The 27,497-nt window shown below is 44.8% G+C and overlaps 1 protein-coding gene across 1 annotated transcript; it reads right to left on the bottom strand.

Moving 5' to 3' along the window:
* Window positions 1-8,312: 8,312 nt before the first annotated feature.
* Window positions 8,313-19,406, bottom strand: INHBB (inhibin subunit beta B). Its single transcript, XM_069224621.1, has 2 exons — window positions 17,627-19,406; window positions 8,313-10,894 (listed from the first exon to the last, which is right to left on the bottom strand). Exons 1-2 carry the CDS (start codon window positions 18,015-18,017, stop codon window positions 10,116-10,118), a joined length of 1,170 nt encoding a protein of 389 aa, XP_069080722.1. The 5' UTR covers window positions 18,018-19,406; the 3' UTR covers window positions 8,313-10,115.
* Between the last annotated feature and the right edge of the window lie 8,091 nt (window positions 19,407-27,497).

Below are 27,497 nucleotides of genomic sequence, written 5' to 3'. Positions count from 1 at the left end.
GGTGTCTGCAAGTGAGGTGGATGTGCTGCAGGTGGTAGATACAGTAGTCGTGGTGAGTGCAGATGTGGTGTGTGGGGTGGTTGACTGAGTCAGCTGTTGTGATTGTGGGGATGACAGGAATGACAGCAGGTCCAGTGTGTGATGATGCTGAGCTGGCAGCAATGAGTGGAGATGTGACTGTACGGGGGGAGGTGGTGGGAGAAGTGTCTGTTGTTGTGTCTGCAGATGTGTGTTGTGTGTGCATGCCTGTGTGAACGTTTGTGATGCCCATGTCTGTCTTTGGGCACCTTGTCTGTTGTACTGGGTGTGTGCGTGTGTGTTGGTGTGCCAAGGACGGGTGTAGGGAGAGGGCTTGTGAATTAGGAACATGGTAGCTGGAGGGGGACGAAAGATGAAGGGACACTGGCTGCCGTCAACGAGAAGGCCAGAGCCTGAAACGATCTCTGGAGGCCAGACAATGCACCGTGAATGCCTTCCAGGAACGCATTGGTCTGGTGCATCTGGGATGCCAGTCCCTGGATGGCATTCACGATCTTTGTCTGCCTCACACAGATGGACCTCAGGAGGTCAATAGCCTCCTTATTGAGGGCCGCACGGCTGACTGGGGCAGGGGCAGAAGTGTCTATGGCGAAGCAGACGCAAAACCCATAACCTTTGCATATTGTTTTAATAGGCCAGTACTGTTGAATCCTAGAGGGAGACCTGATGATGATGAGCCCCTGTCTAGTTCTCTGTGTCCTGCCGCCCGTGCTCCGTCAAAACATCTGCTGAATGTACTAGGAGCAGCCACAGAAAAAAACAAAAAGACACTGCACTCCGCTGCACACATTGATTTGTCCAACTATCCTTCATTGCAAAGCTGTGTTGTTCGCTTAAAATATTTAAATCTGACTTTATATGTGAGTGTGTGTGTATGTGTGTTTAAATATATATATGTATATATATATATACATATATATATACATATATATATAAGACTATATAATATATATTAATATATACAAATACATAGTCAGATATAAACATTTATGTAGATAGATAGATAGATAGATAGATAGATAGATAGATAGATAGATAGATAGATAGATAGATAGATAGCATTATTCTGGGAGTGCTAGCACCATGGAGTAATAGTTAGGCCTGAGTTTCCATAAGAAAGGCATTTTTTTTGTTTCTTTAAGAACGTTGGCGCCGTTCAACAAATCTACGTGAAACATTCCACACAAAAAAAGGCTTACTGACTCCAACTCCTTCTTATGAAGGTTAGTGCTGATCCATCAGGAAGGGAACAAGAAAAAAGGGGGCCCCAGACACTGATTGTCCCTAGGAAACTTTGCTCTCTGATATCGAAAAAACAGCTGAAGGAAACTATACTAAATTTGGCAGAAAGTTAGAACTTTACTCAGAAAGCCTGGGCTTCTTTATTTGGTTTAAATCTGTTCAGTATTCTCTGAAAATGTCCTTTAAAGAGGTGCTCTGTGGCCATGAAGGGGGTAATCTCCTAGAAAAGTTAGTGGTATCTGGGCTGTTCAAAAATACCCAAATCTCTTTGGCTGAGAGAACCTGAACCTCTCTCTCATTGGCCAGTAGGATCCCTTGGTACCCAGGACTGACTGCCGGACCTTGCACTCTGATTGGCCAGCAGCAACATCTCAAAAAAATGTTGCGGCGGCCACTACAGGGCTCGAGGACACAGTCTCTGTGACCTAAAAACCAATACAAAAAATAATAAATAAGGGGGCCATGATAGGGACACCCTGACTCCCATGCACTTGTGGGTGGGATGCCAATAGTGATTAAAAATATAATAAAAAACAATCAGGCTATTGGTACTGTAGAACTCTCGTGAACCCCACCACAGCAGTCCTGTGAGGTACCACAGAAGCTGCTGTTCAAGCTTGTGCCCCATGGTACAGTGCAAGTTTCCTTTGGCAAGATATAGAAATGAGACACATGAGAGAACCTGGTTTGGAATGAGACATGCGCTAACGTTAAAAAAAACCTATTGAAATACACAAGTTATAGTTTAGTTAACTGCTTATGACCTAACATATTGTACCACTCTTTTCATGTTGTCAATATGCATGATGGGGGGCGCAAGTTATAGGTGGTTAACTAAACTATAACGGGTGTATTTTAGCTAATTTTGGGGGTTTTAACATTAGCTTGTGTCTCACTTCAACTATAATTTCTCTTTAACCTTTGGGCTTTTTCAGTGAATTTCTGTGTTTTTTAACATGCGTTATGGTCTTACGGTCGTGGAGGTTTGTTTGTAGCACCCTGTGCTGTTGTTCGGACAGCAGGTCTTACCGAAGAGGTAGATACAGCAGGGTGCAGATGGTCAGACTCAGCAGGTCGGAACACCAGGCCCTCCCTGCCCATTCTCCACAGCCGGTATGAAACCAAAAATCCTATAAAAATGTGGAATGCAGTAATATTGTGCAGAATTTTTTCAAAGGTCTGAGGTTACTTTGCACTTTATACACTGCACAGAGAAGGAAGTTTCTGAGACCAGTACTAATAGTACTAATATAATCAGGAATCAGCTCTAATGAGCTAGACTTTGCCTATTAGCACAGTCAGGCCAGTAACGAGGTTATTCATGCAATATTGAATTATATTTTAACTGTTTTGCAGATCCGTAGTAAATACTGAGCTCAGAGGGTTTTCCTTTTTAAACTGTACTTATTTATGTCTCTTTTTAGGCTTTTATGATTAATTATGTAACGTGTGGTATTGTATTTCATGTCAACTTTTATGGCTTGTATGAGTTGAATACATTATTTATGAATGACTGACTGAGCTGAATCAACATTCATGTAGTGTGATAGTGCTTTAGGTGGTAAAGTAATATGACACCCTATTTTACTATGCTCTGATTTGCTGAAATTGTAATTCTTTTGCTCACCCCATGCAGTTGCCATTCTATTCTATGAGTAGATTTAAGTCCCTGAAATTGGGAGTAAGCCATGTAGGCTTTCTGATGCTACTAAGGAAGCTTTTGGCACACTGCTCATATTAACATGTCTATGCGTATGTGTCTATAATAGTGAATTTGTATACTTCACTAAGAAAGAGTGTGCATGCCTATGACAGTGTGTATGTAACTTTTGTGTGTGTGACAGATGTGAGATGTTTTACGGCATGGGCAAGGTGGGCAATTGACCAGGGCCCCCACCTTCTAAGGGCCGTCATGGTGAAATATTTACGCTCACTTCAGCTGCTGTCTGGAAAGTTTTGAGGTGCTCTGTCAAGCGGGGGCCGAGAAAAAGAGAATTTCCCCATTCATATTTCCATAGGGATTTTGATACAGCTCGGCAAGGTTGACACTGTGTCAAACCTATGCTTAAAGACTTTGCTGTATAAATGGCAAAAGACTTTATCACTATCTAGCTCGGCGTGGATAGCACTGTGCTGATCCAATGCTTAAAAACTTTGCTAGATAAACAGACATTTGAGGTGAGCAAATCTAGAGTGTCACTGGTGTTGCAGAGTGCTCCTTACTAGAGCTGCTCTCCACCTAAACTTGGGAATTACCCAGAGTTCTCTATTCTTTTTTGCACATATATATATATGTGTGTATGTATATATATTATTACATGGTTTAACCTCCTTATTTTAACAACTTAAGTCAGAAACAATACAGCCTATTTTGAAGGGCTCATTTTCTATCCATACTGGCATGCCACATGTGCCTTCTAGCACAGTATGCTAGTTAAATATGTTCAGAATATCATCTGGCATAGATATCATGTCCTGAATATCACTTTCAAAAGTCTCATCCCATTGGAGCTAATAATAAACGATCCAAACCAAATGGGAAGAGTTTCATAAACACTATTTAGGGCAAAATTCTATGTGAGACAATATTTCTGCACACAATATTGGGACAAATATCCTTTTAGCACTGACACAAAACTTTCACTGAAACCCTCAGTATCCCCACAATTGGATTCCCCAAGTGGAAATACGTGTACGAGCACACCCATTCTTACTGACTTAAAGTAAGCAGAAATTATTAACTTTTCAAAAATGTATAAAGCAAAACATACTAACCTCCTCTTGCAGCGGGGACTCTTGACCACCCAAGCAGAACCAGGAAGAGAAATATACTCCTCAAGAATCGTTCTGGTGCATATACTCAAAATCTAAATAGGGGTGTTGTATATAAGGTTACATTGTCGTGCTTTAATTCCATTACGGAAGAAGCAGGGCTACAAGGCTCGGACTTCTAACGCTGCAATGGGACATTAATGGCTGGTATAATCCACTACAGGGAGCTATAAGGCTATATTAGGGCCAGATATTTTTGCAAAAAGGCCTACAGATATGGCATCAATTCAACAGAGACATATTATACGAGATGTGCTTCTGAAACAGTTATAAGCACTCCTCGTGCTAGCCTTATTTCAAATCTTAACGTGCTTTTGATTGGCTGAAATTCAAAAACCCTTTGAAACAAATAACTGAGAAGATAAGATTTTTTTTTTTCTGTCTGAAAGAGGGATAGTCATAGAAATATCAACTTCAGAAAAATTCCTTGCTGTAAAACATGACCCCTTTTTCAGTGAAGGCTTCTAGTCAGTCCATCAGCAGACCAAGCTTTTACAAGAATTAAGAAGTTAATTGTTGAAGCACCAGCCTTATCATCCTTCAAAGCTGGATGTAAGTGCATGCTCACTGTTGATACAAGCCAAGCCGGCTTAGGAGCTGTCTTGTCACAATTGTGTAATAATGTGGAACACACTGTTGCCTTTGCCTCACGTTCATTAAGACAGCCAGAGTTAAGTTGACATCTGATCAAGCTTGTTAGATAATCAAACATAAAGGCACTCTTAATGGGGAGGATGTTGATAATAATGATTGGTGGTTTACTATGAAAAATACTGATCAGAATATATATGCAATTCAACCTCCTCCTGTTTTATCTAACACACCAGAGTTTGGGATGGAGTTGAATCTGAGTGAGACAAGTTCCTCAGTTAACTCAAATGAAGAAATCAACCTTGAGCCTGATGGACTGAGAGTGCAGGCGAAATCTCTAGAAATGGTAGAGTTCCTCATAATGTTTTCATGCCTTAAAATGTAAGGATTTTTACATGCATTCATTTGCTTACATTGTGCATATGTTACTGTACAAATTTATCTAATTTTCATTCTTTTGGGGCTTGCAATAAATTTAAAAGATCTAGCTTTGTTGTGTCAGTCACTGCCTGGGAATAGATTTTTAGCCGTATACAAGCAGTTCAGTTGGTTGGGTATTCTGTGAATACTTGTTGACAAGCACTACTGCTAATGCCGTTTGAAAACCCGCCATGTTGCATACCTTTAGAGTAAACTACTGCATGGAAATATATTTGCGTTATCCATCTTGCTGGCTGCTTAAGGTGTAGCGAAACCTGAGCTCAACTTCTGTAAAGGGGGTGGAGGGCTACGCCATAAACCCAGACAGACTTTCACAGGCAAAGATGAAAGGTGGGTAAGGGAACACCCCAGGGAGACTGGACTGTGTCTCGCACTGCTAGGGTGTATGGGGTGTGAGGCCCTGTGTTACAACTCTGCCACTGTTATGTTTCTGTGTGAGGTAGAAAAGTAGAAATAATTTTCATTATCTTTATGTGACGTTCCTAATGCACATGTACACAAGAGTTTCTTGGCACTAACAGAAATGATTCCACATGAGAAGGAAGATTGCCAGCAGATAAAAGAAAAAAATCAAAATTCTTAAGATAATTTGAACACAGTTTTAAAAGTTAAGATTTTCAATAATTGTCTAAACTGAGAACGAGAAGGGAGTGTGCCCAAATCAGATGGGAGTTTACTCCATTCTACAAAAGCGACTACGCAAAAGGTTCTTTCTCCAAATGTTGTGCTTCTGACTTTGGTGATGTCGAGCAGGAATGTACCAATATAGAGCACAAAAGCAGGGCAAAAAGTATGGATATGTAATGTTGACATCGAAAATAAAGGACCATGTACAGGAATGGCTTCATATAGAATAACTGAAAACCAGAACAGAATCAAACGTTCTGTGTGCAGCCTGTGTAATTTAATAAAAGTGATCAGATGCACTGCCCAGTTCTGGACCAATAGGAGGCTTCTTAATAGCTCTGTAGGGAAGGCAAAATAGCACTAATTGTCAAAATCCAGGTGAGATTGGATTAAGGCAGTAGTGCATGGCTGCAGCAATCTGATGATATGAAAGTTTACACTTTAATCAACAGTTTAATAAACCAGAAAAAGATACTAGCAACTCTTGAAATCTGAAGTTCAAAAAAGAGATTTAACCTGATGATGATACCCAGACTATTTAACATCTTGTCATGAACAGGAAGAGGAAGCATAACTGTTGGCTAGTTCTCTGAATTTGATATATTTATAATAAATGCATCATTTATGCATCTTAAAATTTTGTAAAATCGTGGCGAAAACAAGATGCAATTTTCAGCAAAGTATTTGGGCCAAGCAGTGAGTGTATCGGAGACCCTTCACCCACCTTTGGATCCCATAGATTGGGCAGAATAAGAAAGCACAGCGTTTTCTATGTCTGATTACAGTCCGGGGATGAACGCAGACACAGAAGGAGAACACCATAGTCTTTACGCTGCAAGTTTCTAACCTACAAAGGTTGCACTATGTGCCCTTGCACAACCACACCCCGTAGAAAACCAACCTACCGTTATTTACTATGACCAGATCATGATGTTACTTTGTAGGATTTCTGTTTGCTTTTATGAAGAATCGGATATAACATGAAGGCTTTCTAACCCAAAATTATACCGAGGGGGTCCAGGAGGATTGCCGAACAACGAGAGGTCTCCCCTCCCCCCCGCGGGAAGTTTGGGGCAGGTGGCACGGCCCACGGGCGCCATTTGGGCATTTTTGGGTGGTGGGGAGGGGAATAAATAGAGGGACATTTTGTGGGGGTACCACCATTTTGGGAAGGCGACACAGTGGCCAGTTGGGTGGCGGAAAAATTTTCCCACCCTCCCTCCCTAGCAGCAGTTTTTGGGGCAATTTGTTGGAGGAGATACAATGGAAAATAAGAGGTGCTTTTCGGATAATGGGTGCATGGGGTTGGCATTTTATGTTGTTGCTTAGACCAGGTGCAGGCAGACCCAGAGAGAGTTCACATGACAACGAAAAGAGGGATGGACAGCAAATCTGCCAAGACACTTTCAGATTGAAAGGGGGTGGACAGCAGCAGGACAGACAGGAAAATTTTGGCATTAGGAGTTTGCTAGTTGCAGGTTCAATGGTTAGGTGGCAGCAGGAGACAATTAAGGTGACAAAAACGGATTTTACAAAGAAATCATTACTAAATGGAAGAGTTTATTAAGAGACTGCAAGGTTAAGGGTAAAGGGAGGGGGGAGGGTAGGGGAAGGGGAACGTTTTTGGTTAGGTAAAATTGACTGTATAGTGAGGATGTTAGTTTTGTGAGGCAAGAGGCCAAGGTCTTGATATTGTAAGTGCACCTGTTTCCAATAAAGTGGCCTTTTACACACAACAAATGTGTTGTGGTGCAGTTCCCTCTTCCCCAACATATTTTTTCTCTACTATGAAGGCCATAAAGCTAGGTAAATTCATGCTGGTAGCAATAATGGAACAATACAGTTGTGCACACAAAATGCTAAATATACCTTTTGTTATTAGGCTACAATTAAAAGTCAATAAACATGCTAGAAAACTATCACGATGAAAATAAGACCAAAAGCCTTTCGCCAGAGAACACGAATACTTAGGCACTGGAGAAGTTAAATGGCACGACAGCCATGCTGGGACTGGCTGGGAGCTGAGTCAATGTATATGGTGAGGAAGGCAAGAACCATGTGATATTGGCTTGTCTGGCTGCCAAAGGAGAATATCACGTTAACACTATCCTCAACCGAGCCAATCACTGCTAGCCCTTAGTGTTGAAGACACATCTGAGGTGGACAAACACCAAACTCTTTTAAGCACCTCTGTTCCTCGTTTCCATGACAATCAAAATCGGAATGAAGACGACGGGCCCTATCACAGTATCCAGAAGCAGTATTTAGGGCTTCCGGGTATTCCCACCTTCTATACCAATCACAGCAAACTTACCAGTGCACTAATGCGGGCCTTCGTTGCGAGTGTCCACTTCTGTCAGCAAGTTAATCTGCAATTTTTTTACCTTTCTTCCCTGTAAGTCTAGATACACAAAATACCCCATGGATCATAGTTTTCAATCTTATTTTTAAATTTATTTAAACTGTACACAAACTTAAAATATTTTAACAGCAACTCTAAGTGAAAATTGTTTGGTTTTAAATTATTAAGTAACAGAGTCTAAAAGTAACTTCTTTTTTAATTAAATAAAACAGACATTGAATTTAAGGATGCACACTGGTACTACACAAAAGTTGTTCTTATTTGACATTCAATGTGCGTATTGAATATAAAATATATATTGAAATGAACAAACAAAATCCATGTGTACCCTGAAGGAATTGGTAGGCCTGGGGAGGGATTTCTCGCCATTGACTACGCAATGTGTGGTGGCCTTGCCACCCAATACAAATATAACCAATGTGTCGGCCTCTTTGGTTCCAAAATGATGTGTAATACATTTAAATGCATTTTTTTCTGCTACAAAAATATCTTTTATTTTTCAAATGGCAGTTTTTGACTAATCATGCAACTAAAATCAGTGCAAACATTAAAAGCGAATCATCCGCTTGAAAAAAATAAGCAGAAGATTTCATTTCAAGTATAAAAAAATATAAAAAATGTCATATAAAGTCTGGGATGTCTCTTGTGGGTCAACACTTTAAATTGCATAGCTCACACGGCACTTGTTTGACCAGATAGTGGGTGAAGTTAAGTGCACAGTTAAGTGACACTTTTCAAGGCATTGAGATCTGCAAGTGCTATGACACCGTGCATTCAAGCGCCCTGCAAGTGCTGTTAGAGTGTCCGTTGGAACACTCTGCAAGTGCTGTGATGGTGTGTGGTCAAGCACTCTGCAAGTGCTATAGGAGTGCGTGACTGAGCACCCAGCAAGTGCTGTAAGAGCGCGTTTCTGAGCATCCCGCAAGTGCTATGCTCAGAATGTTGTTTTATCGTTGTCTTTTCTTTCTGCTCTTGTGGCTTTTCTCAAAGATTGCTTAGAAGGAAATCAATGCACTTTTCTTTTCTCTCCAAGTCTGCATACAAGTGCTTCTCTCTTGCTATTCAATGCAGTGGTGGCACTTTTATGGACGGGACTGGCCAATGCGTCTCCTCGTAGACCCATTACAAGTTTTTATTGCTGGATTATGATTATCCCCAGTTCCCTGGGAACCTCTATGGGTACAGATAACAACCAGTTCAATCTGTTTTTTTTTGTTTTGTATTTTTTCAAAAGTCTGAGCTCTGTAACCAAAGGTCAACATAACTCTGTGGTGTAAGAGATTCGAAATCTCTTTATGTGATGCTGCAAATGGTCACACTGATCCCTTGGATGATTCATAGTGATCAGTCAAAAGCATCTGGCAATGCTAACCCCAAGTCAGGCGCTGGGTTGTATTGCAGACTTGGGCTTCATGAATGCACATGGTGGGCTTGGCTGGAAGTGCTTCGGAGGACGCCGTTATCAAAGTGGCTGGAAACGCAGTAACTAGTTGTCATCTATATGCGAGGTGGAGTGCAGCTTCCTCACAAATAGTTAAGTGGTAGCCATTTTCAGTTTGGTCACTTTGACTCTTCGTTTTTGAGGAATGTGGTTCTTTGTTGTGCTTTGTTTTTAGGGAGCAGTGTGGAGGGAGGGATAAGCCTCTGTGGTGACCTGCCAGAAATTCAGGAAATATCTCCTTCTGACTGCTACATTTGTGGTGGCAAGCATGGTGGAAAATGTGGCCACTGGAACACAGCTGTTTGCATCCAAGATCTAAAAGAGCTTGTGTTGCAGACGGTGATCCCAGAGTCTGTGTTTCATTGTCCAGAATCAACTGACAAACACTGTTGTCAAAGAAGAGGCATGACACGATGACTTCTTGGTCACACTGATGTACGCAGAGGTGCAGCAGGGCGAAACTTTCCTTCGACTTCCACTTCAGTCTAGGATCGGGCTAGTTCTTTATTATTTTCATATATACATTTCTATATACATATATCAAGCACAGCCGCATTCTTCCACAATCATATTTGGAACATCCCTTTTCACAATGTTATATTCATCATCAAAGTACAGCATGGACATTGTGCTGAGCTTGGTGGGAATGCAACATGAGTTCACTGTGCCTGGGTTCAACCCGCGCATTCTGTACTGATTTACTACTGCAGTGTGAAAAGATGAAGCTGAGCCCGGTACTCCAGCCAAGTAGGCCGGGCAGCTCCCCTCGCAGTAGTTCCCAAAGTAGCCTGACGGTGCTATAATCCAGTCGTTCCAGCCAATGAGTCTGAAGTCAATGTAGAACTGCTGCCTGCAGCACAGGTTTGTGCGCCCGTCACACTCCAGACCTCGCTTGCGGATCCTGTGCTTGTTGTCAGCAAGTCGGGCATGGACCACTAAAAATGGGCGGTGGGATTCCTCGCCGGGATCCACATAGACCGGCACCACCGAAAAGTCCTGGCAGCCATCACACTGGACCTCCAGTGTGAACCTCCGCTCACTTTTCTCAAACAATCCCTGGATCGCCTCAGTCAAGGGGAAGGTGTGCCAGCCACTGCGCTTTAAGTCCACCTTCTTCTCTACCATGTCCCACTTGCTGCTGGTGTCATCAGAGTCCTGGAAGAAGACCTTGACACGGACCTTCCTTCGGTTGCCCTTTTCAGACTGGTAGGGCAGTAGTTTCAGGTAGAGCCAGAGGCTAGCTTGCAGGACAAAAAGGTGCTGATTCCCTTCGTTGGAGATGAGAAAAGACAGGCGAACTCTGGACGCTGTCAGATCATCTGCACAAAAAGGAAAGAAACAAAAGATTAGATGAATAGCGCCAAGAGTGTACCACCAAATCCTCTTGCGGAGAGAAACCACAGTGAGAAATAAGGACATTAACCCAATACAGCAGCCACTTTTGAGGTTAAAACAGTGAACATATGTAATCTATCTGACAGGCCGCTAAGCTCTGAGGCGCTGCACTTGTCTGCAGTTTTTGCTACCATTGAAAAGACACGGATTGACAGCTCGGCTTTCAGCGGGAAAAAGTTACTCTGCAACAGGGGTTAACATGCAGTTCTTAGAAGGCCTAGGATAGCTCTTAATGGGCGGTAATTTGCTAAACACGTGAAAAATATCGGTATGCACAAAAGAAGCCAGGCCGGTTTAAACATAAATAAAACAATTAAAAAAACTCTGAGCTAAGTAGAAAACATGTTTTAGAATATTATTCTAGAACTGCTGAGGTTGTATGCAATTAGACAGGTATGCTGGATGCATGCGCACAAGTGGTAGCAACAGACGGTTAACAGTGTTTCGCAGGAGTGCTCAGACACCGGTACCCGGCCAGTATTGGAAAGGTCTACGTTTCACGAAAGTACAGTGTGTCAGTAAATCGTTTGAATGTTTTTTTCTCTGAAGCAATATCTACGCACTGCATGGGCCTGGGTGAGCAGCGTGTGAATGACAGCCACTGGAAAGCATTTTTAGGTGAGAGTTGACATGCTATCGTCACTTGCTGTCATTAAGGTCGTCTAACTACAGTGGTATTTCTGACGCTAATAGCTTGAAATGTATGTTTCCGCAAAACCCGGGTGCCTTTGGCCAGGGATTTCATGCACTTGCGAGCGGCAGGGTAAGTGGTGTACATCACCTGTTCCGCTTCTGGCTGCTCTATGCAAGCCGCTTACGGACGACAGATATCACATTCCCTGCTGAAGAACGAAAGAATTCGTGTTTACACCTACCAACAACCCCGCTATTGTAATCCTTTTTTCCACAAGAGTTTTCAAATTCTCTCCCTCGCCCTAAACCGCTTAAGAATGCAATGTATGTTTAGACCGGGTCTGCGGATTTTGACAGCTTGTCAAGCGGTTCTGTCCTGCTCTGGTGGACGTGCTCGTGTCTGTGAAAAGGGGGACAATTAACAGAGTGCGCGGATTACCGCTGGAGGTGCGGGGCTCCTGCAGCCCTCCACAAGGAAGCACCTTGAGGCGATTTTGTTTGTAGATCCGCGGTCTACAAGTACAATAAATCATTCGTCCATCCATTCAGTGTGATCGATTGTCCAAAACGTCGGTTGTAAATAGCCCACGTTTAGCCACTTGGCTAAAAGGGGGTCACGACCCATTTACGTCTGTTCAGCTTGCCACCTGTTATTCAAGCCGAATGTAGTTCCGCTGGTGGTATGTGCTACTTGAATTGTCGGCAAATTCACTTCTCACCCTCCCATGATCGCTGATCTGCAGGTTATGAGTTTGAATCCCTACCAAGTCAACTCTGGCTTTCATTCTTCCAAGGTTGATAAATTGAGTATTGTTAAATCGGGTATCACCAACACTTGTTATGTAGAGTGCTTAGAAACTGCTAAAGTGAAACACAGAGCCCTCTATTAACACAAATTATTATTAAAATTCAAGTTACAGTCACTGCTTGGGATGACTAGATTTTTGGTGGTTTGACACTCGCAGAGGGGCACAAGGTAGAAGGCAAAAGCTGCACAGACAAACTTGAGAGTGAGATGCATGATCTCCGGAAACCGTAACGAGCTCCCAGGACGGCTATATTCATGTGGAAACAAACCATCTCCACGTGTTACAAGAATCTTCCCTATTTTCACTCCGAGTTACCTTCTCTCTAGGTGTGTTTTGCCAAGACGATCGCACTTGGGTACCTAAATTAAGCTGCAGCATGTCAGTCCGTTGACCAGACTAGACATAAGGGTACATGTCCCTTACCTTCTGGCTTAGGCCAACAACGAGTCCGAGGGCATTCAATGCTGGGTATAGACCTTTTCAGAAATGCTATCGGAGCATTCAGCCTACTCAGCGATGTATGATCCAAATTAAACAAGGAGAAACAGAAAGAGGATTTGGGAATGCTGGCGCACACTGGCTTATGCCAGCCGTTATTCACTCTCTACCATTTCACTGTCTTCAATGCAACTCCCATCATTCCAGTGTTCTACGAACCCTAGGGGTTTGTCCTAATATTATCGCCACTACTTTCTAATCCACTGCATGCCAAGTGCATTTTAAGAGTTCAAAGGGGGCATCTTGGCACCCTAATCTCCACGGGTTCCCTTAGCAGTTCCTTTAGATTTAACCTTGTGTTAAGAAGACAGTGAATTAAAAACGGTATTGGCCTTTCAATACTATCTGAACAGCCACAAAACCTATCTCTCTGTCAAGGACTCTGGGTAAGCCCCCCTTTCGTCTACTGACCACGGTAAGGAAAGGCACAGTGATGCTGCATGCCCCTTATTTGAGTGTTGGTTTTACGTGGCTGCAGGTTTGCATCTCTTTAAAAAAAAAAAAAGAAAGAGAGAGGTTATTAGACGGACCGTATTCAGACACTAAAACAGTTCCACAAACCGTAGTTTACAGTAGGGGCAAACTTTTATAGCCTGCTATTTGGGGACTTTAGGGCCCTGTTTGGTGAGTTTACTAAAAAAAATACAAAACATTAAACTACAATAATACACACTGGACATAGACAAGGGCCCGATTTACAAAATAGCGGGATTATTCGATACTCTTTTCGGTGAATTCACTTTGGCCCCAACTGTCGGGGGCACTGTGATGATCTTTCTCCCGGGGACGCGGCATGCGCATAAAACCCCTCTACAGTCTCAGTGGAACATCTCCTGTGTATTCATTCCCACGGTAAGTCACTCCAAACGTAGCGGCCACTTTGTGCGATAATAAGCATTCTTTTGAAATGACAGACCAATCAAATCAGACTCCTTCGTGTATTCGTCTGTGGATTAGAGTGGACAGTAGCCACGAGGCCCCACGTGGTAGTGTACTGTTTAAAGACGGAGACCAGCAAAAGTATATGGTTGAATTATGTTGCAGAGGGCAAGAAGCAATGAAAATCATGATTTTCTCACTGCGCCCAAAAGAAAAAGTGGAACTGGAAATTCTAACAGTCGTTCTTCTTTGGCCTTAGCACTCTAATGAATCTACATACCAGAAGTACCATACGCTCGTGTGCTTTCACCCACACACATTCAAAATACACGTCGTTGGTAAAAGCGCAGAAGCTGTCACTCACCAGCGTGTACGGTACTATACCAAAACACCACATATAATAAAACGAAAATAAAATAAAAAAATCCTGGAAGGAAACCTTGGTGTACACTCCAAGACAGGCGGGATTCCTTAAACAATAATAGGCATGCACATTTTAAGAAACGCAATGCAAGCATCAGCAAAGCAAAATCAGATTCGAAAAATAAAGCACTAGGCCCAGCCAGAATAACTTCAAAAGACAAATTAAGAGAGACAAATAAAGGGTATTTCAATAATTACTTAAGAGATAATATTCTCCAACGAACCACTGTGGGAAATTGTGCATTCTGAATTGTTCCTAGCAAATCAACTTCTTGAGGTGGCAATTGGCATTTCAGAGATCTCAGTCACCACTGCTACTCTTTGATGAGATGCGCCGATCTGCAAATTGCTTTTGGTATTGGCAGGGCACACCACAGCTAGTTAAGAGGGCACAACACTGGAACAAAACCGGCATTGTGAACACGGCGCCATGACTTTAGGATAAATTATTTACATTTGTTTTGGGTGAAAACTGCACTTGCTCTAGGCTGGTTACTCTGCACTTGATTTGAAAATATAGAAAACTGGATAGGGGTATCAGATGAGGCTTTCCATGCTCATCAGGCCCTTCATATGTGGATAGTCGGGTGATTCAGATATGGAAGGGGAGTCATTAAGATGATTATGCCAGGCTCCCAAGACCACAAGACCCATCAGATTCAGACCTCACAGTGCAGCATATGTGACTGCCAGATCAATCACATGCAGACCAAATGTTATAACAGATGTCAACAGCTGGGTGTAGAGCATATGTTGACTGCCACACCCATCCGAGGAGTACACCATGCCCACCAGATGAAGACGCCACATGCATCAGAAGCAGGGACAGCCAGACCCACCACAAGCATCAGATGTGGGGACTACCAGACTCATAAGATGAGGAAGACAGGTCCCTCAGCCTGCCCAGCACATGAGATGTGCACTGTCAGAGGCAGCAAATGTGGACGCGTTGACCAACAGAGGAAGACGACAGGTCTATCAAAGAGTTACCACATTCATCAGACATTCAGATCATTATTATATCCAACAGCACAAGGCACATCAGACATGGACTACAAGGTCCATAAGATAACGAATAAGGCCCAGCAAATGAAGAGGAAGACCCATTGAGTCACCAGGACCATCAAACGCAGACCATCATGTGCAGCAGATGGACAGCCATACCCATCAGGCGACAACGCCATGTCCAATAGATGATGACTGCCTGCTCTGAACTGGCCATACGACACACTGGGAAAAAACCCTTGTAGTCTGCAGGAGGGTGAACTCCTTTCAAGGCTGGTCGAAACAACTAAGTCCCGAAAAGTAATGACTTTCTTTTCTGAACTGCCTTTGAAACCTATATTCTACCATATATGTTTGAAAATGTGCATATGTGTGTAGAGCAATGGTTTTAAGCCATTTTAAATAAAACATTCCTAAAAAGATAAAAATGTTTTCACTCCATAGCGATCTTCTGTGAAATGTTGTCAAATGTAATTTCTGTGCCACCTCCACCCCTATCTCTCTTTGTGGCATCCCGACTGGACAGTAGATGCTTCAACTGTTTGTACTCCCTTGTGGACCAGACATGTTTCTCTAGAAGTGTCCTATTGCCCTTTGGTCAAGAGTTTCTTGTATGTTAACAGTTATTTACCAACTGTGATGCAACTGCAGTTTGTTTTTCATTTTATTTTAGCTTTCTGGGTTTTGTCGAGGCTATTTTTTTGTGACCTTTGCACAATTTGGGGCGTGTACTGCTCTTAGGGCCTATTTGCATGCCTTTGCAGAAAAAGGCAAACATCCAGAGACAGTCATACCTAACTTACAAATCACCTCACCCTGGACTCGAAAAGAGCCATGAGGGGTAAGGATCCGTTCACCCTCTGCTCGATATAGTCTGTGCCATGCACACACAGGCCTGGTACAAACTTCAGGTGAAACTGTAGCTTAACACCTTCGAGAACCGGTACATTCCACACCATGCGTCACTCAACAACACGCTTTCACACTTCTCCAATGAAAACTTTAAAAAAAAGTTTCTGGAACGTGCGGAGCTTGAAATGGAAAACATACATGTGAAGGAAATGAGTCTCCTTTTGACTACTTCCTTCTAAGACGTGCCAATACTAATCACTTAGTGACGTATTGGAGCCCTGCTGGGAAGGGTCAGTACTGCCTTGTGAATTACTTGCAACGTGACAAGAAGTGCCAATACTAGACTTGGGAATTGTTGAAGTCCTGCTGAGAAGTGCCACTACTTGTCTTGTGAACTACTGGAGCCCTGCTGAGAACTACCACTACTTACTTGTCTTGTGAATTAATGGAGCCCTGCCGAAAAGTACCACTACTTGTCTTGTAAGTTAATGGAGTCCTGCTGAGAAGTGCCACCACTTGACTTGTGAACTACTGGAGCCCTGCTGAGAACTACCACTACTTACTTGTCTTGTGAATTAATGGAGCCCTGCCGAAAAGTACCACTACTTGTCTTGTAAGTTAATGGAGTCCTGCTGAGAAGTGCCACCACTTGTCTTGTGAACTACTGGAGCCCTGCTGAGAAGAGTCAATACTTGTGCCACTACTAGTCTTGTGAATTATTGGAGCCCTGATGAGAAGTGTCAGTGGCTTACCGTGTGAAATACTTGAGTCCTGCTCAAAAGTGCCAATACGTGTCTTGTGAATTACTGGAGCCCTGCCAAGAAGTGCCATTACTGGCCTCGTGAATCTGGATTCCTACTGAGAAGTACCAGTGCCAGCCTCTTGAATTGTTAGAACTGTGCTGACAAGTGGCAGTTCTTGCCTGCAGCTTACTGAAACCCTGCTGAGGAGTGCTAATGCGGGCCTCGTGAGTTTTTGGAGCTCTGCCGGGAAATGGCAGCCAGGCCTCTGACTCTACCAACTGATGCGCTCCAGTCCTGGGGACAAATGCCGCATACAGAGTGGCAGTATGATGACGCCATGCTCTGAAGTTTCAATATTTTCCCACTGAGGTACTGTACGCTCAAAGGAAGATGAGGATTAATATGCTCACACGGTGAACTCAATGGTCTATAGTTTACATGGGAGTTCAAAAGAAGTTGAGGTTGTATCTCTCGATGGGGTGGGCAATGTTCTATCGTCAATGGCGGGCTGACAGGATGATAAAAGACTCGGTGTTATCACTAAAGATTGGATAGAAGAGGTATCAGAGGTTATACAGAAGGACATTATAGTGGTTTCGGAGGTATGCAGGGATGGAGGTCTTGAGACTGTGGAAGTAAGAAATACAGTACACTTGAGAGAGTGAGTGACTGAGGGCAATGACAGTGGACACCTTCAGAGAGCGGCTCCAATGGACACCTTGAGTTAGAGGGCGCTGAATCATACAGAACTGCAGTGCAACTGTGGCGAAACGGTGCTGAACTCAGCTTCCAGAACGACCTCGGGGCCTCCTACCTGTCTCGGCGAAGCTGATGATCTCCGAGGTCTGCTGCTGCTGGTCCGGCATGGAAGTGGCGTGCCCGTCCAGGTTGGGGATCTCCACCCGGCCGTCCTCGCGCACCTTGCCCGCGTGCAGCTTGCGCAGCGCCGTGACCATGGCCGCCTTGGGCACGGCGTGCGTGATGTTGGGCCGCTCGCGCATCTGCAGCCGGCTCAGGATGTGCCGCTTCACCGCCTCCAGGAAGTCTCGGTCCAGCCGGCCCGCCTCCTCGGGGGGCCTGAAGCCGCACGACGAGCAGGTGTCCTGCTGCGGGGAGGGCGGGGGGAAGCCCTGTGGATCCGGCGTCGGGGAGCCGGAGACGCTTAGCAGGCAGACCAGCAGGCAGGCGAGGCCCCCCCCAGCCATGCTACCCGGGGTGCAGGAGAAGGAGAGGCGGCGGGGAGCTCCCCTCCTGGCGGCAGCCTCGGCACAGGAGCAGAGGGCGAGCAGGCCGGCTGCCCCAGGAAGCAGGGAGCGACGCGCAAGCCTCCTCTGCGGGCACCGGGTGGGGGAGGTGCAGCCCCTTCCACTCCTCTTCCTGGTCACTTTCAAACTACACCTTCTGTTTCAATGTTGCAGAAGCAGTCCGGCTCTGTGTGTCCCAGGGCAGCTTCAGTTTCAGAGTATCTGCAAACTTGCAGAGTTCACAAGAAATCACACAAGGCGAAAAACTAATCTGTTTTGAAACGACTGCTGCGAAAGGTGAGCCGCCGAGTCAGGCAGTTGTTTACAAGCACCTTCAAAAATGTCCCTGGCTGTTTCCAAAGGAGCTGAGTGTCTGCCGCCTGCAGGGGACGGGTCTGGGGCGCCCTCCCCTCTCTGCTGCCAGAAACCTCTTGTAAAAGGTGAGTCGGGTCCAGTAAATGTTTACGGCACCTTCCAGTGCCCCTTCCTGTTTCAAGAAGCGCCCGGTAGCGGCGGCTGCACCTCAGGATCTGTTTGTAACAGATGGGGCAGGATTCCCCTCCAGGAACACCCCCTCTTCCTGCTGCAACAACCGTCTTGTAAAAGGTGAATCCAGGCCACTTTTGCTTCTAGCACCTTGATGTGCCCCTTTTGCTGCCAGGACCCGCCAGTGGTTCTCCGCTTCAGCTACCAGTCTTGGGAATAGATGAGAGTATGTTCTCTCCCTGCTGCCAGAAGCACCTTTGAATGTCTTCCTGCTTTCAGAAGTGCCCAAACGGTGTCCCCGTGCAGCTGTTATGAGCCGGAACGTGACATGAAACGTGCACTTCCATCAAAAGTCCTCGTAAGGGTATAATTACGTGTTAGTTTCAGATTTAACCGAAAGTCCGATCTATGGTATTAAAATATATGCTTGGCACGTCCCCTTTCTGCTGCACACGTGAATAGCCAAGAATTTTTTTTAGAAAAAAAACTGCCAGTCAAGTCTAAGGTGCCACAGATGCAAATCCCCAGTCCTTTAGAACAAACAAGAAGAGTGTCGTTCAGATGTGCTTCAGAGCGCCCTTTCTGTCTGCCGGCTTTCTAGTTGCAGTCTGTAGCTGACTGTGTGAGCAGTTCCTTCGCTGTGCTGCTGGTCCCGCCTGCGCCTCCAGATATCATCTCTCTTCTGTGATCCTTTTTTTTACACCCCGCAATCAGCACATTGGGCTACCGCACAAACTTTTATACAGGAATTAAACCACGTGGGAGCTGCGACCTATAGCAGGCTCCTCCGGGAGCAGACGCCCCCCTCTTCCTCCCTCCCTTTCTCGCGTTTGGGAGATTAAGGCTTGTACCCCAGGCTATAATGGCTGCAACTTCCTGATGGGGACCTAATAACCACCCGGCCTCCTCCACGGATTGGACGCGTCCGAAGACTCTGCCAGGATGAAGGAAGCGTCAAACCGCCCGCCCATGCCCTGAGCCCCCACCACCAAGGACATGCACACCTTTGCTAGGGCTACCAGAGAACTGTGCGCTCTGGTGTGAAGGGTTAATGGGAAGTCGGTATACGCGATGCCCTCCTGTCCGCTGCCTTATTCCTCAGTTGAAAACATTTTCTAAAGGTGGATTTTCTAAAAAAAAAATAGCGCACACACTTAGGGCGCTTTGGGAAGGGACGACATAATTCCTGGCATTCTACTGTGCAATGTGTACACACATTTTCTGTCCAACCAGAACACCCCTCTACCCCAGTGTTGCTTGAAGGACAATATAGTAAAACGTGACTTTAGAAACTGATGGCTGCCTAATTTTATTTTCTTTAATTGTATTCAGTGGAAGCAATCATCATCTGCGAACAGCACACATCAGGAATTTGCCAAAATAGTAAAACCCCTGTTTGACAAGTTATCTTTGGATCGGTTTAAGACGTTTTAAAAACCTGTCAACTTTGTGAATGGCCTCTTTTTATTTGTTTGCTGAATTGCTCTCTTTAAAATCACAGGTGTCATAACGTTTGCGCCCCTCCCTCCCCTCTGGGGTGTGATGTGGGGAGTGTGTGAGAGAGAGAAGGCCGTGTGATTCCGTAATACAGGCCCCCTTGTTGTATAGAACCCACTCAGTGTTGGGCTGCAAGACCCGGCGAAAGGGGGGCGAAGGGGTCTAGAAGGAGATTGGTGGGGGCGTGAAGGGGGGGGGGGGTGTTTGGTCCCAGCAGGGGCTTACACAGGGCCGACTGCAGGCCTGTCTATAACCTGCCCCTCTAATAGACCCTGACACAGGCAAACACACAAACAGGACCCTGTGTCTCATTTATTTTTGCACACCTCCCCCTCTTGCTTTAAGACCCAACAAGGGGTCTTTTGTCTATTTTACCCCATCTCAACTTCACTGGTGGGTCACTACATGTCCGCTTTTTTCATGCTTCATGCACACACTACACGTTCCATGTTAATTGTGTAGTCTCTGTGTTGGTCCATCGGGAGTAAATTGTAATCTTAAATACTTCCCCTCCCCCATTCTAGCGAATATATTTTTCCTGCAAACGTTTTGTTGTGCTTTGGGGTAGTTGATGGTCGCACATTTCATGCGCTGCTGGTCCCCCCTCGCCCTTTGCAGTGTAGGCACCTTTATTTTAACCCTTTGCCACTGCAGCCGGGGTGCACGAACCGTACGGCAGCTGATATCTATGTACAGTAAAAAGTGGCAACGCTCCCACACAGTAGCTTCAAGCCCGCACCAATTCAAAGCTTCAGTTTTGATTCCCACTGTTCTGGCACCAGAGAGGGAAATTTGAGAAAAGAGAGCCATCTATCGGCCGCTTGTAGGAGAGCACTCTTCCCTAAAGTATGTTCCGCAAACTGCCAGCTCTTACTTCACCCTTCAGATGTGGCTAGCAACAACTGTCACACAGCTCACACAGCCTATGTCACGACTGTCAAGAAGATAGAGAGCTCAGCTCACAAATTCTTTAGAACACAGTCATATTACCAGGTTCTGATCAGAGATGTACGGAATATAGAATATTGTGAATTAGACAGCGGTATACTGTTAACATGACATCTACCTAGGATATTCGCTAGTACCTGAGACAAGTCTCACTACAGCGTCAACTCACATGACCTTCCCATGTCAGTTTCCAGCGCATGAATGAATGAATAGTTTTATTTCATGATTACTTAAAAATATTGCAATTTCCCACATTTGCACTCACATTTATATCAAGATAAAATCAAATACAATTATTTTAAAAACATGGGAATGCATCTGTATACAAGATATACCTTATCAATTGCATTCAATTCAGCCGCTATAATTAAGATAAGCAATATACATAAAAGAACAGATACATGCGTTCCTGGTTCAAATTAGTCTATCTTGCAAAGTGATGATGCTTTATACTTAGGATTCGTTGACACAAATTATAATTCATACCTGTAGGCTTCCATGACCTCTGACCAAGCACCCATTTGATTTGCTGCTACTTACAAAAGCCTGCTGGCTTTGAGCTAGTAAATCTATATGCAAATATGCCTTCAAATTTGTTAAAACGCTGGTTTATCACTATGCACACGGTATACATGTTCATATAGTCTGTGTCCACTATACAGTAATCGGAGGTCTAAAAAGCCGAGCATTATCCTTTTGGCCGATTTATTCTACCTCTGCCGATTAATTGGTATTGGTGTTGCTTCCATTTCTTTGTTGGTATTATTTTCAACTGCTTCCACTATTTGTTGGGGTCTGGTAAGTCTTCCTTCTTTGTTGTTGGTGGGTCCCATTACATAGCTCAGCCCCGATCGGACTTCTCTCATATACTTCCCAAATTTGGCCAGCTCAGTAGGCAGTCTGCAAGGGAAAAACGCTGATACTGCTTCTGCGCACGTACGAACCCCATACAATAGTATCATTGGTTTTCAAAGCGTCCGCCGTTTTTGTAGCAAGGCTGGGCAGCAACATTCCAGGTGCAGCAGGGACTCCTTTCTTTATTTGCTGAGTCTCATTTAACTATATGCATTAACAATTTCCACCCTGAGTTTAATTCCTTTGTTGGTAGTGGCACTATCCTGGACCCTTTGGATATCTTTGAGACATTTTACTTCCCAGGGCATTATTCAAATATGGCTGATTACTGTTTGCCTCATAGGATGAAATTAGGCCTGGCTGCTCTCCATTATCCTTGTATCTCCACATTGTCCTCTTCGCTCAATAGCTAGTAGATTTGTCTGTTTAAAGCTTTCTTTATTGCAGATAATTTATGTCCTCCTGTGACCAGTTTGTTTTTGCCAGTTTCCATTTTGCCACTGCCGTTTCCAAATAGCTGTTCCAGGGGACAGTTTTTCCCTTCATATATCGTCCTTAAATGATCCTGTGGGTGCTTTAACGACCTGGTAGTTGTATTTCACCTAGATGCTCAAGCACTCATATTTTTGATGGACCAGGCCAAACTCTAGCCAGATCAGGCTATTGCGCATGTATTTTGGTAGTCTGAAAATGCATTTGTAGCCATGGCACTGAGCCTTTTCCAGCGTCATCTCCATTTGACCTGGGAATGCTTGTGGAGCATACCCTGCAACCGCCAGCAGTTTAGATTTTATCACCTTCCTGATCAGCACAGCATTTTGACTGCATAATTTCCCCTGAAGGTTATATAGTGCATAGATGATTGATTGTGTTTTCTCCTTCATTTTACACTGGTGTATGGATGCCTTCCCGGTGTCGTTAGCCTAGGTAGTTATACATTCTTGCAGTTACTATGGTCTGGGTACCCATCCCCCACCTGAGTAAAGCCCTTTTTACGTGGTGACCAAAAACCACCAAACTGATCTTACTTGGGTTGGCTACTAGATCGTTACTTTCATTGTAGTTGTTCACAGCATTGAATCCCCTTTGTAGGCCAATTTTTGTGTGATCGAAATTCACCAAATCATCGGCTTACTGCAGTAGGTGAACGTTTTTAGGCCCAATTTTTGGGGTAGTCAAATTTGCTTCTTAAAGGGCATTGGCCAGATCAGCCGTATATAGATTAAAAAGTTTTGAAACTAGGACACAGCCCTGTTGTAATCCTTGATCCATATACAATGTTTGAGGGACCATGTCCCCGCCACTTTTACTCTTATCCTGGTGCTACTATATAGGGAAATGATGGCATTCAGGAGATTGTCAGGAATCTTTCAGTTTTTCAGCTTCTTCCATAGCTTATTTCGTGAGACCCCATCCAACGCCACAGAGTAGTTCACAAGCAGGCAAACACCGGCATGTTATTTCTTTTTATATTTGATTGTTGTGCTATATGATAATGCGACTATGTTGTCAATTGTTGAGCCATCTTTGCGGAACCTAGTTTGGTAGAAGGGTAGAGTGTCATTGACCTCGATCCTTTTAGTTAATCCTGCTTTTAAAGTGCTGGTTTATGCTTTCCCTTCTATATGTAGCAGTGCAATTAACCTATAGCTGTTTGGGTCCGTATTTTCACCTGTCTTAAATATCAGCTGTAACAAAGAGCCCCGCTATGAGTTTGGGACATCTGCTTGTAGCCTGCATTTTGTATACAGGGTGGATAAAATCTGCTCAGTACGCCTGCTCCTCCTGGAACATCCCACCTGGAGTACCTTTGGGACCTGATACCTATCCATTCTTATCTTTTTTATCATTTTTCTGATAGCCTGTTTTTCCTGAGCCTTACATCCTTTATCCACAGAAGACTCAGCACCATTCTTTGCACTTTCTGCCAATGGTGTCCTCTTGATTCCTTGCAGTGATTCGCCTGGATTTATTGTGTATATATTTGCTACATGGGTTAACCATGCTTCTGCAGTAACAGAATTGCGCCTGTGGATTTTTCCCTTCTCCATTTGGGTAACATATTCCTAGAATAGAAAATGGAAGTCCTCATCCTCGGCAACACCCCGACCGCATGGGACGACTCCTGGTGGCCCACTGCCCTTGGCACCGCACCGACACCCTCAGACCACGCTCGCAACCTCGGCTTCATCTTGGACCCTCTTCTCACCATGACCAAACAAGTCAACACTGTGTCCTCCTCCTGCTTCCTCACCCTCCGCATGCTCCGTAAGATCTTCCGCTGGATCCCCGCCGACACCAGAAAGACCGTGACCCACGCCCTCGTCACAAGTCGCCTGGACTACGGCAACACCCTTTACGCTGGGACCACGGCAAAACTCCAGAAACGTCTGCAACGTATTCAAAACGCCTCCGCCCGCCTCATCCTCGACATACCGCGCAACAGCCACATCTCCGCCCACTTGAGACACCTGCATTGGCTCCCCGTCAGCAAAAGGATCACCTTCCGACTTCTCACCCACGCTCACAAAGCCCTCCACAACAAGGGACCAGAATACCTCAACCGACGCCTCAGATTCTACGCCCCCACCCGTCTTCTCCGCTCCACCAGCCTCGCTCTCGCCGCCGTCCCTCGCATCCGCCGCTCCACAGCGGGTTGGAGGTCCTTCTCCTACCTGGCGGCCAAGACGTGGAACACCCTCCCCACCAGCCTCAGGACCACCCAGGACCACTCCGTATTCCGGAGACTCCTCAAGACCTGGCTCTTCGAGCAGCAGTAACCCCTTCCCCCTAGCGCCTTGAGACCCGCACGGGTGAGTAGCGCGCTTTATAAATATTAATGATTATGATTATGATTAGAATTGCTTCGGTTTATTACTTTTGTACAGCTCGTAGACTTTGATCCATTCCTTCTTAAAATGCTTTTGTTTTAGCTTCCAGATATTGTGTTTATGGTCCTAGTTGATTCCTTTCCACGCTTACCCAGGGGCTTGTTACCTGTTTTTTGATGGCTCTTTTTCACCCGTCTTAGTTTGCAGTGAAATCCCTCAAGCTTTTGTTGTATTTCAAATTGTGCCCTACTTTCCAGTTCCTGTTGTATTTTGGCCACTGGCCTTCCCTCAGAAGGGCGGTGCATAGGTCCGTTATCCATTTGCCCCAGTTTTGGATAGTAGGTGTACATTTTGTGGTATTTCTCCCACTTTCTTGTTCCGCCTTCTACTTCTCCAACTTGACAGCATTACCTGGCTATAGACAGATGTGCTCACAGTACCTCTTCAGATGCGGAGATAGCTGTTTTGGTTCCCTCCAGCTTCATTGATCCATTCCTATTGAGGTACACATTGATTATTATCAGTGCCATCTCCCTTCTCTTGGTTCTTTTCCACTATGACACTCTGAAACTTGTTTGTGTTCCCCATGATTTCTTTGATGGTGAGATCTAATGCATGTTTTATATATATAGAGAGGCCAGCGGATGGCCTTCCATAGGAATGTACAGTAGTTAGGTTCGAGGCCGCTCACTTCCTTTTGAAGTGCTGTCTTTCACCCAAATATTGGGTAAAGATTTTTTTTTTATGTTTCTTCTACCTTTGGTGTTTGCTCCCCTATGTCGGGGCGCTGCCTCCAGCTCATTCGTACATGTGTCTGCTTTTTGTCTTGTCAATGGTTTCAAGCCTTCATTTGTACTTTTATTACTTTCTTCCTGACTCGTGGCTGTTGGCTTATTGATGTTATTGGCTGTGATTATTATGGTTGAATGCACTTTAGGCTCTTCAGGAGGTGGTGACTTTACTACTTGAACCTTAATCCCTGCACACTGTCGGGCTCTACGGTGCAGGTTTGTGGTCTGTGTGCTTTTTTGTTTTTATTCAGTATCACCCTTTCCTTGCCTGCTTTTGGTTCGCTTGCCTACTTGAGAGTTTTCCGATCCCTTATCATCGTCATAAGTAATCAGGTAAGGTTGATTGTTTTTTAACTATGTCTTTATAGCGGCATTCTTTTGTTGTAGCTCTTTTTTCATATCATCTAGCTTGGCCACCATGTTTCCTATTGCAGGCGCTATTGTTTGCATGGTGTTCATTTAAATCTCCAATTGATGTCACTGCCAGGTGAGGACATTTGCAGCCGCCATGAGAGTAACATTGATTGATGTCAGTAATTTGTCATGGTTCTTGGAGAGATCTAGACTTGTTTCAAAATTGCCATCCTGTTGCCATATGTTGTCATATGACTTATTTGCTGCAAATATCATGCTGATCGAACTCAATTCTTGTCAATGTTCCTCTATCCACAATGACTGCATAGTTCTGTTCTGCCCTTCCGGGTCAGGCACCAATGGGTACATTGAGGCATGTCCAAACTGTTCCTTGTCTGTGTCTTTGGCATATACTTCTACCTTTACCACCTCCAACCTTGGCTAATGTGGGCCTTATTTTCCAGTGCTCCTGGTACTAGATTGTCACGTTCTTTAATTCCTAGGCAGGCCACTAAGGATGAGGGGAGAACAGCTTTATCACGCTGGGTTCATTTTCCTTCTTGGAATTGAAAGCTGTTCATTCTTTTGTACCACTACTTTGGATGGTTGTACTATGGGTTAGTAGCTCTCTCACACTGGGTGTGGTTTCCTGCTTTGAATCAGAGTCCATCTGTCCTTTTGTTCCCCTGGTCTGGGTGGTCGTACTGTGGGTTAGGTGCTCCAAGTTGCCTGAAACCGCCTTGTGTGGGGGTATTAGCAGGCTTGATAAGCCCCCACGAGTGTTAGGAGTAGAATTTCCTGCTGATCTTCTTAGGAAGTTCTCGGTCAGAGTCTTCATCTCCTTCGTTTCCTCTTGGCCACCCCAAACCACAGTTTTTTGTTTGATGCCTCTGCCTGCCCCCTTTGCCATTGCTAATGTCCTCCTTTGTAAGAAGATCCTGTAGGTGCCCTTTCAACCTGCCACAAAATGAAAGCTTGGCTCAACAGCTTTGTTCCTTTCCTCCTTCTGTCTATCTACTGATGAGCCCCCGAGTTCTTTCCATGGTGCTCTTCAGGACCTTATAGGTGTCTCCTTAGACCCTGGTAGCCCCAAATGGTAATGGAATGATGATTTTCTCTGAAAAAAGGGGAATGTAGCTGCATGGGGTGCAGGCCTAATCAGTGGTAATACTGCTACTACTGGGTGCTGGGTTGACCAGGTTACACTGAATGAGATCTTGGAGTCCTAGTAACAGTCTGTTCCATGGTACTGGTGACTATATGTAACTCTGTGGCAGGCTCTGAAAGAACATGCTGGGCCCTGCGATTTTACATGCGCCGTTGACTTTTGTGGGCCTTTTATGAGCCTTTTGTGCACCTTTTGGGATCCTGTAGTGTGCTTCTGATGAGAACAGTCTACACCTTGGTGCCAGCGCATATATCAGTGTGTATACTCTGTAGCAGGCTTTTGGGACAACTTTCTGGCCCCTGCATGCAGCTCCAGGTATGCGCTGTGCACTTTTGTGAGCCTAAGGTACTGAGGGGAAGTAGGAGTGCACCCCTGGCCACAAGCTGCACCCATTCTTGTTGGGTCGCTTCCGTAACCAGGGGGTCCACCTGACATAGAGGCTCTAACACCTCTGCTCTCCCCATGTGGCCACCACTGCACTGCTGAGCTGCTTCTGTCAGGTACGTCCACT

This window comes from Pleurodeles waltl, chromosome 3_1, assembly GCF_031143425.1.
Source record: "Pleurodeles waltl isolate 20211129_DDA chromosome 3_1, aPleWal1.hap1.20221129, whole genome shotgun sequence".
NCBI lineage: Eukaryota > Metazoa > Chordata > Amphibia > Caudata > Salamandridae > Pleurodeles > Pleurodeles waltl.
Note: the sequence above shows the minus strand (reverse complement) of the source record. Positions and strands in the feature narration are given on the sequence as shown.

Excerpts from the sequence above, each read along its gene's own strand:
- INHBB (XM_069224621.1), bottom strand. The coding sequence starts at position 18,017 with ATGGCTGGGGGGGGCCTCGCCTGCCTGCTGGTCTGCCTGCTAAGCGTC. Across the intron at positions 10,895-17,626 it reads CATCAGCTTCGCCGAGACAG|ATGATCTGACAGCGTCCAGA; the intron begins GTAGGAGGCCCC and ends CTTTTTGTGCAG.